The sequence below is a fragment of the Elephantulus edwardii genome, unplaced genomic scaffold, assembly GCF_000299155.1.
Source record: "Elephantulus edwardii isolate Elephantulus edwardi_28Jun2011 unplaced genomic scaffold, EleEdw1.0 scaffold00137, whole genome shotgun sequence".
NCBI classification, from domain to species: Eukaryota; Metazoa; Chordata; class Mammalia; order Macroscelidea; family Macroscelididae; genus Elephantulus; species Elephantulus edwardii.
The window spans coordinates 5823978-5837717 of NW_006399887.1; the positions used below are offsets into that span (position 1 = coordinate 5823978).

Consider the following 13740-nt stretch of genomic DNA (forward strand, 5'->3'; position numbering starts at 1 on the left):
CTGTTTGTTTTCCTAGCAGTCCATGGTATTCTCAATACTCTTCTCCAGCACCACAGCTCAAAGGCATCAATTCTCCTTGTATCCTCTTTGGTCATTGTCCAACTCTCTGATGCATAACAAGTGATTGCAAAGACCATGGCCTGTATCAAACGCACTTTAGTCTCCATGGAGACACCATTGCTCTTCAGTACTCTGGAGAGGTCCCTAACAGCAGACTTTCTGAACTACCTAGGCACCAATATTTTACAGGTTTTATGAGGCATGGTGTAATTTCTCATGACCAGTAGGGGGATAAGGAACAGTGGTGATGCAGTGAGTTAAATATTGAGCTGATATCAGAAAGATTGGCAGTTCAGATCCACTAGGTACTCCATGAGGGCAAGAAGGGTAATTTCCTCTTACCAACAATTCATAGCATCAGAAAACCATTAGAGGCTATCTTGGAACTGGAGTCAGCTGAATGACAATGAGTTTAGTAAGGTGGACTTGGTGGGCCTTCTCAATTGGAGACAGCATATATCTTCTCTTGGGAATGTAAGCACGTCCCCTAGGAATTTGGAAATTCTTCACTGGGGCCCCTTCCAGACCTTGACATAAATACTTATTCCTCATTTGTATCCCTTTCCCCCAAAGTTGTTATCATAGATATGCTGTCTCCTATGAGTTCTATGACTTACCAGACCCAAAGTGTCAGGTGGATCTGACTGGTCTGAATTAGAGGAAGTCATGTATCATCTGAGCTTGAAGCTCATCCCTGCTGATACAATATCAAGTGAGTAGGGATGAACTAGGGAAGGAGCCAATTGATCTGACGTGGTGGGGCTCCAGAGGAACTCCTGAGCTTTTGGTCTGCACTGTTGACTCAGTCCCAGGTAAGTCCCAGGAGGGAGAAGTGAAAGGGTTAAGGGGATTCAAACTGAATAAGGATGGAAAACATCCCCAGATGATGCAGCTTATAGAAGAAGAGGGATTTGTTTTCCACCACACACTTTGTCACCAGTGATGGGTGACCTTAGCTTCTCTGAATGGGTTTAATTGGCACTGTTAGCAGCATCTATTAGAGAGGGTCCTCACTGCACAGGTAGATGCATGTATCTTCGATCTGTTTATACTTTAATATTTTTTTTCCATCTTTGATGGTTTTACTATCCTGGCTACAAGAATTAACCACAATTTTCTTCCAAAATTAAGGAAAGAGTGTTTCATAAACAGAAAAGTACTTTGAGTCAATTCCTGCTGTCATAGAGAAAGTTAGAAATACATTGAAGTTGAGGGTTAAAGGTCACTTGCCTTGTATTTTCCTACCCAACTTATACTTGATTAGAGACAATGAAACTAGGAAATGTTTTACTTCAATTCTGGTCTCCTTTCTACTATGTCAGAATTTCTGAAGGATGTTTCACAAGGTTCTACGAGAGGTTAATGGGGTTAATGGGTAGAAACCTCTGTAATCAACTAAATTTTGAGCTTTGGTTCAAAATGAAATAGATGTCTTTGTTTAGACGATTAAGTAATATCATGCAGTCCATAGGAAAAAAATTGGCAGTCTCCTCTCATAGAAAATCTGCTGGAGGGTCCTCTAAAAGTGGTTCTGACTCAACGAAACGTGACGACAATAACAACAATAATACAATGAATACTATCTAATGTTAATTGAGCTCTGGTGACTTTATGATAAAGAGTTGTGTTACTAACTCAGGGGTATGCAGTTCAAATGCATCAGCTGCTGTGAAGTAGAAAGAGGAGAAATCTCCTTTGTTATTTACAATATCTGAAAACCTGCTGGAGGATCAGCTATGAGTTGATTCCTACTTAATGGTACATGACAACAACCATGTAATTTTAAGAAGGACCTAGCAATGTGCTTAATTTTCTTTTACTTACTTCTCTATGGTTTTGGAGGCTCCTTTGGAAAACAGTGTGCCACAGTATTTCTGTTTGCCTTTGTCTGGATTGCAGTCTCAGGTGGAGATTTGAAGAAACATCTTTTGAAGATGTATCTTTTGAAAGTTGAGTGAGAGGGTATATAGATCATAGATAAGACTGCAAAACCTAGTCAAATAACAGAGACTACAAAGTAATGTTGGAAGCTTATACACATCATGCTTACAGCATAAAATACTAATGGAAAATGTTTTATGTCTGAACTTTGGTTTGCCACAGCTGTTTCATCTCTTCTCTATTCATTTTTTTAAAGAGATTAAAATAGAACCCTCCAAAAATGGACAAAAACATCCATCAGTGAGTTATTCTAGAATGTTGCTTTTATGCTGGCTCATAGTTCTTAAAGAGAATTTTTGGTTTTTTACTTTCTCAATGTTTTTCTTCCTCCTAAGTAATAAAAGCATACACAGTATACCCAAGGATGGACCCTGATATCCACTCTGATTATGTTTGAAAGACTGTGTGTTTTCATTTGGTTAGAGAAGTTTGGAAGGAGTCCTAAGGGTGCAAAGGGTTAGCACTCAGCTGCTGACAAAAAGGTCTCCAGTTGGAACCCACTAGAGATCTACTCTTACAAAGATTACAACCTAGATTTTCCTGCCCTAGACAATTGACCTGAGTCAGAATCTATGAGCCCACAATACAACATCTCAGAGAGGTTTTACCCAAATCTCTTTAGCAACCCTGGTCAACTTAATATTCTTTTCCACTTGGAATCTCTCTATGAGCATAAACAAGTGGATCATCTATCACCCCATAATCCAGTCTGATCTTCGCTTTCAGATTTGCAGTCCCTAAGTCCTGCCTTGAGGCCCTATCTTCACTTTGGCCTTCATAATATTTTTCTTTGTATGAAGACAAATTTTAAAAATAAATAAAAATTTAAAGTAATAAAATACATTGACCCATAATAATAGAATGGGTATTTGAATGATACAGGAAAAATTATTTCCAGGTCAAATTGTTTAGACCTTTTACAATGTTTTAAGGAGTGATGGAACTTTAACCCTTGCCATCATATAAATTTTAAAAAACCAAAAAACTTATTAAATAACACAAGCAACACAATATATCATGCAAGAATAATTGGGGAAAAGGCAAAAAAGAAGTGAAAATTTCATTATTATGGACTCAGAGTTAGCACACATAGAGGTATATGCATATGCCTTAATAAACCTATTTATAGGGAGCTTGAAGTGTTAGCTTAAGTGTTAGTTTAATTTTTGTCACTTCTATGAAACAGCTACAGTACTAGTATTTTGAAAGGCAGAATTTGAGAAATACTATTGTAAAATACAACATTGTTAACTAGAAAAAAAAAGAAACTTCAAAACTCATTAGACATGCAGAATCTTGGGCCCCATCTTGCTGTTTTGCTACAGCGTCATTCTGACTTAGAGACTTCATCTACCCAGCAAATCTTTGAGGGAGTTCCAGCAATTTCTGTTTTAGGAAGCCATCCATTTGATTCTGTTATAGCTCAAGTTTGTAAAACCATTGCCTGAGTTGATCTTCAAAGCAAGCTTAAATACCTCAACAGCCTTACCAAACAGCAAAGTTGCCATGACATGTTGTTGTAGTGTTGTTCTGTGCCATTGCGTTGCCTGCGACTTATAGCAACCCTACATACTATAGCTCTGAACCCTATCCTATCCTAATCTAATCTCACAGACTTGACAAACCTATCCTCATTACCCCAGTTACTGGGCCAATCTATCTCATTACGTATCTTCCTTTCTTGCACTGTCCCTCTACCCCTCTCCAAGGACCAGCCCATCCTGGCCATGTGCCCAAAGTATGTGAGACAGAGCTTCAAAATCCTTGCCTCCAGGGTGAAACTTGGTTTTCCCTCTATCCAAGAAAGACCTATTAGTTTTCCTGGTAGTCTATGGTGTGTTTAATACTCTTCTCCAGCACCACAACTCAAAGGCATCAATTTTTCTTCTGTCAATCTTAGACATTGTCCAGTTCTCTGTTGCATAGCTAGTAATCGTGAAGACCATGGCCTAGATCAAGTGTACCTTAGTCTCTAGACTAGCATCATTGCTCTTTAGCACTTTGGAGAGGTCCCTGACAGCAGACTTTCTCAATGCAATTTGTCTTTTGATTTCCTGAGTGCTGAGAATGTTGATTGTGGAGCCAAACAAGTTGAAATTGCTAACAGCCTCAATCTCTTCTCCATCTATCATGGTGCTGCCAGTTGGCCCATTTGGTGAGAATCTTTGTCTTCTTGATTTTGAGCTTCAAGCCATATTGAAAACTACAGTCAGTGATCTTTTGTAACAAATACTTCAAGTTATCCTCAGTTTTAGCAAGCAAGTTTGTGCCACCTGCATAATGCAGGTGGTTGATCAATCTTCCTCCAATCCTGATACCACATTCTTCCTCAAAAAGTCCAGCTTCCCAAATGATTTGTTCTGCATTACAGATTAAGACCATATTAGCCTTGATTGTTATGAGAACCGATCCTCCTCTGGTGACTTCCAATGACAAAGTGTTTCCTGCTTTTCAGTACTTACACAGTATGGTTTTTCCCAAGTCTTTAACCTATTTGAGTGAAATCTCCATCTTCTTAGGGTCAATGCTTATGCCAGCTCTCTGGATTTCTTAGTTATAGCTAGAGGGAGCTCTGGTGGCTTATTGGTAAGGACTTGATTTGCCAATCCAAAGGCACACGGTTTGAATCTCCAAGCTGCTCCATGATTGAAAGATAAGCGGTCTCCTCCTGTGTAATTTGCTCTCTCTCAGAACCACTGAAGGGTCAGCTGTGAGTCATTTCAAACTTGACAGTACATAACAACAATAATAACAGAACTATTAGACTTTAAGAGTTTATTACTATCAGTGTTGTTCTTCCTCATTTCTCATGCAACAATAATATATATGTATTAAAATTCATAGCAAACCAGTCTGCTCTATTCTCCCCCCCCCTTTTACTCTACTTACAAAGGGTATTTTTGTCAAGAAAGAATTCTTTAATTTTTCCTCAGCAGTCAGCCTTTGTGTGGTTCCATCTTTATTCTTTATTGTGAGAAACTGATTCATTTTTAAGAGAAATAACTTTGGACCCAGGACATTAAACTATGCAAAATTGTTATAAATAAGTAATCTTTACCTTTTGTTTGGCTTGAACCTAATCATTCAACCAGTATACAAGGAAATAGTAACCCTTTGACTTTCTAATATCTACTTTTATATTATATTTCCAAACAAAACATCTAGCCCCTGGCCATACACTCTTACAACCATATATCATTCATCTAGGAAAACGTTAAAGAGGGAAACATGATTAAATTTGTATTAGTAATAAAATACCATATGATGCAAAATAATAACAATTACCTTAGGTGATACTTTGTTGTTGTTGTTAGGTGCCATGGAGCTGAGTATGACTTATAGAAACCTTATGAACAACAAACAGCCCTGAGCCCAGTCCTGTCCTGTCCTGAGCTATCCACATCATCTCTGACACACTTGAGTCCATTGCTGCAGTCATTTTGTCTATCCATCTTATTGAAAGTCTTCCTGTTTTCCTCTGAACTTTGCAAGCATGATGTCCCTTTCCAAAGAATAGCCTTTCCTAGCAACATGCTCAAAGTATGAGAGATGATGTTTTGGAATCCTTCCTTCTAAGGAGTACTCTAACTTTAGTTTTTCCAAGACATAGCTGTTTGTCCTTTTGGCAGTCCATTGGATATTCAGTACTATTTCCATCACTGTAGGTCAAATGCATCAATTCTTTTGTCATCTTTATTCATTGTCCAACTCTGAGATGCACAGTAAATTCTTGAAAAAAAAAAACCCAAAACAACAAAACCAAAAACCCATGCCCTGCAACAAATGCACCTTAGTCTTCAAACAGACATTATTGCTCCTCAGTAATTTGGAGAGGTCTCTGACAGTGGCCAGGATTTTGAAACTCTGTCTCACATATTTTAGGCACATGGCCATGAAGGACTGGTCCTTGGAGAAGGACATCATGCTTGGAAGGGTGAAGGAACAGCACAGGAGACGAAGACCCCGGATAAGATGGATTGATCCAGTGACTGGGGCAGTGGGGTTGGTGTGTCAGATTTAGTGAAACTGACTTAGAACAGGTCAGGGTTCAGAGCTGTTGTACATAGAGTTGCTATGAGTCACAGACTGCTCAATGGCACATAACAACAACAACATAAATTGTATGGGAGGAGATTGCTCATCATTCTTCAGTGGAGAAGCTGGTGGATTTAAAAACTGTATATTTGGCTTGTCAGTGTAACTCCTAATCGTTAAGTCACAAGAGCTCCTTAATAGTGGCCATTATAGTAACTTGTTGATGTCAAGTCAGAACCAACTTAAGCTGATTTTCCATTAAGTTTTCAAAGCTGTAAGTCACACAAGAGGAGATTGCCTATCTTCCTCCTGTGGAGCCTCAGAGAAAAACATATAATGAGTCTTTCAATGTCTAATCTTACAGTATTAACAACCCTGCTAGATAGACTCCAGGATTTTTTATATATAATGGACTTCTTTTGGTGTCTCTTTTCACCACTGGGCCAGTTGTCAGCATCATGATAGACAGTGAAGGGACTGAGATTGCTAACAGCTTCCATTTGCTTGGTTCCACAATCAAAAGTACCAAGAGTCAGGAAATCAAAAGACAAATTGCATTGGGAAAATCTGCTGTCAGGGACCTCTCCAGAATAATGAAGTGCAACGATATCAGTCTGGAGACTAAGGTGCACCTGATCCAGACCGTGGTCTTCACAAGTACTTGTTGTGCAACAGAAAGCAGGATAGTAACTAGGGATAATAGAAAAGGAATTGATGCTTTGAACTGTGGTGCTGAAGAAGAGTATTGAATATACCATGGACTACTAGGAGAATAAACAGGTTTGTCCTGGAGTGCGTGAAACTAGGCTGCTCCCTGGAGGCAAGGATTCTGAAGCTTCGTCTGACATACTTTGGGCATGTTGCAAGGAGAAACAGTTCTTGGAGAGGGATATTTTACTTGGGAAGGTGGAGAGACAGCATAAGAGAGGAAGACCTTTGATGAAATGGATTGACTCAGTGATTGGGGTAGTGGGGGTAGGTGTGTCAGATGATAAGGTCAGCTCAGGATAGAGCAAAGGTCAGAGCTATTTTTCATAGGGTGACTATGAGTCACAAGAACATAACAACAACAAACAACAGCTATTTTCGACTTTTCAAATTGTAATTTGAGTGAAAGTTTACAAATCATATAATTTTTTCAATAATTCATGCATACTTTGTTATATAATATTCATTTCAGTACTCAGTTTCTGATTACTCATTTATTCATTACATATTTTCTTTCCTTGAACTTATATTGATACTCATTATCTATTTGTTATTTTTATACTCTCAGTTCTCTGCCTAAAAACCATAATAGAATGATCCCTTGTGTGTAAACTTTTCTTTGTTGTTGTTATGTGCCATCGAGTGTCCTGTGACTCATAGTGATCCTATGCACAATAGCTCTGAACCCTGTCCTATCCTGAGCCAATCTCACTGTCTCACACACCTGCTCCCATTACTTTAGGCACTGTGTAAATCCATTTCATCTAGGGTCTTCCTGTCTTGTGCTGTCCGTCCACTCTTTTAAGGATGATGTCTTTCTCCAAGGAGGGGTTCCTCTAGGCAACATGCCCACAGTATGAAAATGAAGCTTCGAAATCCTTGCCTTCAAGGAGAAAGATGGTTTCACCCACTCCAGAACAGACCTGTTTGTTCTCTTGGAAGTCCATGCTATGCTTAATACTCTTCTCCAACACCACAACTCAAAGGCATTGATTTTTCTTCTCATCCTTAGCCATTGTCCAGCTCTCTGATGCATAGCAAGTAATTGCAAAGACAGTGGCTTGGATCAGTCACACCTTTGTCTCCAGACTGACATCCTTGCTCTTTAGCACCCTGGCGAGGTCCTTGACATCAGATTTTCCCAGTGCAATTTGTCTTTTGATTTCCTGATTGCTAGTGCCAAGAATGTTGATTGTGGAACCAAGCAAGTTTCTTTACCTTTTTATAATATTTATGCTTTGAGTGAATGTTTTGTGACTGACTCATTTAACTCAGCATAATTTCCTCTAGATCCATCCATATTATGCAAGTTTCATGAATTCTTCATTGTTCCTCCACTTTAGGTAGTGTTTTATTTTTAGAATGTATTATAGTTTCTCTAGCCAATCATTGGTTGATGGCTTTTTGAGTTGTTTTCAGCTCTTTAGTATTATGAATAATGCTGCAATAAACATGAATAAGCAGATATTTGTTTACTTTGCATAAATTTCTTTAGGATGTATACCTAGTAGTGGAATAGCTAGATCAAATGGCATTTCCATTTCCTTTTTGTTTTGAAATGAAATTCTAAAGTACTTTCCATGTACCATTTTATATTCCCTACAGCAGTATGTGAGACTTTTAATCCCTGACACCCTTACCATGTGGTGTTCATTGATTTTTTTAACTTTGCTATTGTTACTTGGGTAGTAAGGTAAACATTGTTATTTTGATTTGCATCTTTCTAAGTGGAAGACCCTGGATGAAATAGTTTGACTCAGTGACTAGGGTAATGGCAGTAGAGGTGTTGGATACAATGAAATTGGCTCAAGATAGGGTAGAGTTCAGAGCTGTTGTACTTAGGGTCTCTGTGTGTCACAGGCAACCCAATGGCATAGAATAACAACAGTAGTTAGCGACATGGAGTATTTCTTCATGTTTCTGTTGACTACGTAGGTATTATTGCTGCTATCAGAGGCTAAGTAACTCACACAAGATCACAGAGCTAGGAAACTTGAGTAGTCAGATTATAGGAGACCCTTTTGTTTCCAATCACCAGTAGATGGTTCACCCATTGTTAAAGATGGCAGGGGTAATTTTTGTGCTGAGTTGTTTACTATACCTAAACTCTCCTGGCTTAATTCACAGCAGGTTGCTGAGCTTCTCTGGTAGTAGCTTCTAAGAAGAAAGAAGAGCAGCCTCTTTCCATAAAGATTTACAGCCTTGAAAGCCTAGTGGAGGCGAGAAATGAGTAGGAATCAATTCATTGTCAGTGAGGTTGAAATTTTGAGTCAATTCCCTAAAGATTCATTCTTTACACCCACTATGATTTTTTTTCTCTCTCTCCCTCATTCTTATGGCTACTGTCCTCCTTTTCTACAGTGATCTTTTTTACAAAGATTTAGGCAGAGAGAGTGGACTATAAAAACCCTCAAAGGCAGAAAGTCTTTGTTTCTATGCCTTATCTGCTTTAACAGTGCCTGGGGGGTGATTGATAACCTCTTTGAGGAAAGAAGCTTTCTGGTAAGTATTTGGAGTTTCTTTTTGGACAATAAGTTAACACCATTTCCCAGCTACTCTCTTTGTCTATATTTTTCTCCTAGAGGTGCTTTATCTCACTGGAAAATAAGGTGTTTGTAAAAATGTGATATATCACATCTGTATTTACTCTCTAATTATCTCACCCACCTAGCCTGTAAAATTGGTAATTATTTTTTCACACTTATTTACTTCATGCCTACTAGGTCCTGTTACAGAAGTCAAAACTGACATATATGTTACCAGCTTCGGACCTGTATCTGATGTTGAAATGGTAGGTATTTAGAAAATTTAATGGAACTTTTAAAGAAAGTATGTCAAAAAGAAAGCAATAATATTTATTTTGTTGTTAATCATGAAAAGCTAGAAAGTCAAGATCTACCCTAATTGGACTCAAAAGTATTCTATGAATGAAGACCTTGAGTTTCCAGTTCTTCTCTAATGTTGTTTTTGCACGTCATTGAGTTGCCTACAACTCACAGCAACCCCACAGATCGGACCCTTGTCATGTCCCGGGCCATCTTCACCATCGCTGATAGCATTGAGTCAGTTGTTACTGACACTGTTTCAGTCCTTCTTATTGGGGCTCTTCCTCTATTTCTCTGACTTTCTACTTTTCACATCATAATATCCTTTTGCAAGAACATTTCTAATACTAGACTATTTTTATGATTTGGAGTTATTCCCACAAAGAAAAGAATTTTCTTATTACTAATCCTCGCACAATCATGTGTGTAGGGTTTGTTTTGCTTTTTGCTTTTTTCCTGAGAAAACTAATGAGGGAAAGGGAATGAAACACTGTAATTAGTTTATATTTGAAACTAAATTCAAGTCCTAAGAGACTTACTCTGTTTTAACATTTCATGTCGACACAAGTGCTCACACTCCATTTCCTCTCGCTCACTACCCCTTTCTCCTTCCATCTCTCGGGCTCAGAGAGCTTAGAATGCCATGAAATGGGTCAGGAGAAATTCATTCATTCAACCCTATTCTCCAATATCAAATATCTTTAATTTACATGACAAAAGGCTGTTATGGGTTATTTTCCCCTTTGACTCTAAGCTTCTAAGGTTTTGAAATGCTTGAGCTATATGACTAAATATAGTAAAATCTGTGAACATGAAACTTTCCTTTATATCAAACAGCTGTTCCATTTATTTTGTCTTAAAGACATGCGTTCTATTTTATGATTAATTATGGAATGATATTTGTTACACATTAGCTCATATTGCTACGTGGTCTAAATTAAAGTACAACTGTAATTACCTGCTGTTGGCAGTTTATTAAATTATAGTAATTACTCTTGAATGACTAGTATGCCTGGTAATATATTTATCTGATGAATATAGGTAGATTAAACTCTCAAGTTGGACAGAACATGCTTTAATTGCTGAAAACCTTTCTCATCCACTGATTTAAGAGAAATTTCTTCTACTATTAATTTTCCTTTTACTTGAGGTGTTTTTTATTTATGAGTGTTAAGAAAGGCAGAATTTAAAGCATTTTGTGTGCACATTTAATCATCTGTGATTTGAATATCTTACAAACTCCTTTTCTTAGGAATACACAATGGATGTCTTCTTCAGACAGACGTGGATTGACAAAAGACTTAAATACGATGGTCCCATTGAAATTTTGAGATTGAACAATATGATGGTAACAAAAGTATGGACCCCTGATACTTTCTTCAGGAATGGAAAGAAATCTGTCTCACACAATATGACAGCTCCAAATAAGCTCTTTAGAATTATGAGAAATGGCACTATTTTATACACAATGAGGTAATCCTTTCCTTCCTTGCTTTTCATTTTAAGGACTCTGTAAAACCATTTTTAAGAGAGAGCTGATTGTTTTTGTAATTGCCTTTTTCTTTCATAGACTCACCATAAGTGCAGAATGTCCCATGAGACTGGTGGATTTCCCCATGGATGGTCATGCATGTCCTTTGAAATTCGGGAGTTGTAAGTTAAAATAAAAATGTTTTCAGAATTTATGATCATCTCATACAAGCTGATTTTTATATATGTAAGTTATTTTTCACTATCTAACATTTATTACTGTCAGTGACAACCACAGCCCAGTGTTGGGTTTTTTAGAATATTATTTTTCAACTGATAGTTTAATACAATTCAACTCATTGCTTTCAAAACAGAACCAACTCCTAGCTGACCTTCAGCAGGCTTTCAGAAATTGTAAATGACAGGAGAGGACATTGCCCATGTTTCTCACATAGAGCAGGTGGTGGATACAACCTTTGTGCTTTGGGGTTGGCAGTAAAACTCCCTACTAACGAGGATACCAGCGCTTTCTAGAATTTTAACACAAGGGGGTGAAAACAACCCCTTTCTTCCTCAAACTATAAACCTATTCCTACATAAAGTCTGGAGCTCAGGTGGCATATTCAGGAGTCAGTTCTACTGAACCTTATGGCAGTACCTCTTTGGGAGTTCAAATCCACTAGTGACTCAGCAGATGAAAAAGAGAGCAGTCTCCCTCCGTGTGATTTACAGTCTCATAACTCAGTGGAGAATTAATCATAGAGAGGTTATGATGGGAACAGAGCTTGAGGACTTTTGTATTGGTTCAGGCAAAGAATTTATGCCTTTGAATTGTGATGTTGGGGGAAGAATACTGACTAGCCAATGGACTCCCAAAAGAACAAACTGATATGTCTTAGGAAAAGTGCAGCCACAATGTTCCTTGGAAAAGGATGGTGAAGCTTCATCTAACATATTTTGACCATGTTGCTGGAAGCGGCTATTCTTTGCAGAGGACATCATGCTTGGAAAGGTGGGTGGTTAACAAAAGAGAAGACCCTCAGCGAGATAGGTTGACATAGTTGCTGTAGCAATGGGTTCAAGTGTGTCAGAGCTGGTGAGGATGGCACAGTATAGGACAGGGTTCAGGTCTGTTGTGTAACAGGTACTTGACTCTCCAGAACTGTACATCAACAACAAACACTATAGAGGGTCTGCTGTGAGCCACTTCTCACTAGACAGAAATGAGTTGAGTTTTGAGAATTGACATGTAGCCTAGTTAAACTGGCTATAATCAGGAGCAGGTTGGTGTTCAGAATTAAATTTAGGGACATGAACTCTTGTGTTGGTTCTTGCTGTAACAAGGGAAATAGAAAACACTTTAGTTTTCTGAATTGAAAAGTTTATTTTAAAAACAAAATTCTCTATGGCAAGACTTGAGAGAGGGAACCCACATCAAGAGTGGTAACATGACATAGGATAATAGAACACAAATAGCATTGCTATGTAAAAGCGTCTGGAACAAGACACATGCAGATTAGGAAGTGTGGTTTGGGATGTGGGTAGAGCCAGGTCAGATAGACTACAATAAAGAGTATGGATTTTAATCTAAATGTTATGGGAGACCACTGGAATGTTCTACAGAGGGACATGGCATGCTTTGATTGGCATGTCCCAGTATCACTCTGGCTTTTCAATGGAAAATGAATTGTAGAAACTGTGGTGGGAGCAGAGTTTGGAGACTATTGTATAAGTTCAGGCAAAGATCCAAGTGGCTTAGATTTGGGTGATAGACGAGATAGCATGAAATAGATGAATTTGGCATCTTTTGTGGAGATGAAGGCCAAAGGATGGAATAAATGGATAGGGAAGAATATGAAACCTCTTTCCCTCCAGCCTCCTTTTTCTGAGAAGCAAAAAGTGATTGCCTCATCTGATGGCTGCCTCAGACATCCAATGCAATCAGAATTTACCAAAAATAGATGGTAGCTTTTACTATTGCTTCAGACTCTTAGTCGCACTGATTTTGAAATTATTGCCTGCTGTTCTCATTGCTTAATTTAATGAGAATTGGCAGACATCATTCTTTTTATAACCCTCAGTATTCACGCTATTCAGTGGGCTAACTGGAAGCTCACAAGGACAATTTCTTTATGAACAATGACTTAAGAATAGGGGGGGTGTGAAAGCAAAAGATACTTACACAAAGAAATATATTGTCATTGGAAATGAATTAAAACCAATTTATGTTTTAATAATGGAAACTTTACTCCAGGTAGTTTTATCTAGAGGAATCCTTTCCATCACCCGTCCCTATCTACTTCAGTGCTCCTCATATTGATGTGAACATAGTAGATGCTTGATGAGGATTGGCTTAAAATTAAAGAGAAAGCAAAGCAATCACACCTTGGAAGCAAGTGTTTTGGGATTGGGAATTAAAAAAAGAAGTACATAATACTCAATGAATAAGCAGTCTAATTAGTGGAAAGACAAAAAAACTCCACACCATTTAACCATGTTTACAATTCATAGCCATGAGGAGAATGAGGGAAACAAGAGGCTGTTCTACCCAAGATAAAAAGATGTGATTTAAAATAGCATGGTAGAAATATAGCATACAGGGAATTTAAATATATAGCAAAGCATAAATATACTTCTGGAGGTAAACATTGAACATAGCTGTGTATTGCTAAATCATTACACTGGCCTTGTACTTTGTTTT

The 13740-nt window shown here is 38.0% G+C and overlaps 1 protein-coding gene across 2 annotated transcripts in view; it reads left to right on the forward strand.

Annotated features, from left to right (window-relative positions):
- GABRA4 (gamma-aminobutyric acid (GABA) A receptor, alpha 4) overlaps positions 1-13740 on the forward strand; it is a 180760-nt gene that overhangs the window by 47389 nt on the left and 119631 nt on the right. For both annotated transcript variants that reach the window (XM_006894169.1, XM_006894168.1), the window contains exons 3-5: positions 9468-9535; positions 10822-11042; positions 11140-11222. In XM_006894169.1, the coding sequence (XP_006894231.1) occupies positions 9468-9535; positions 10822-11042; positions 11140-11222 (372 nt within the window). The remainder of the gene's footprint in view (positions 1-9467; positions 9536-10821; positions 11043-11139; positions 11223-13740) is intronic.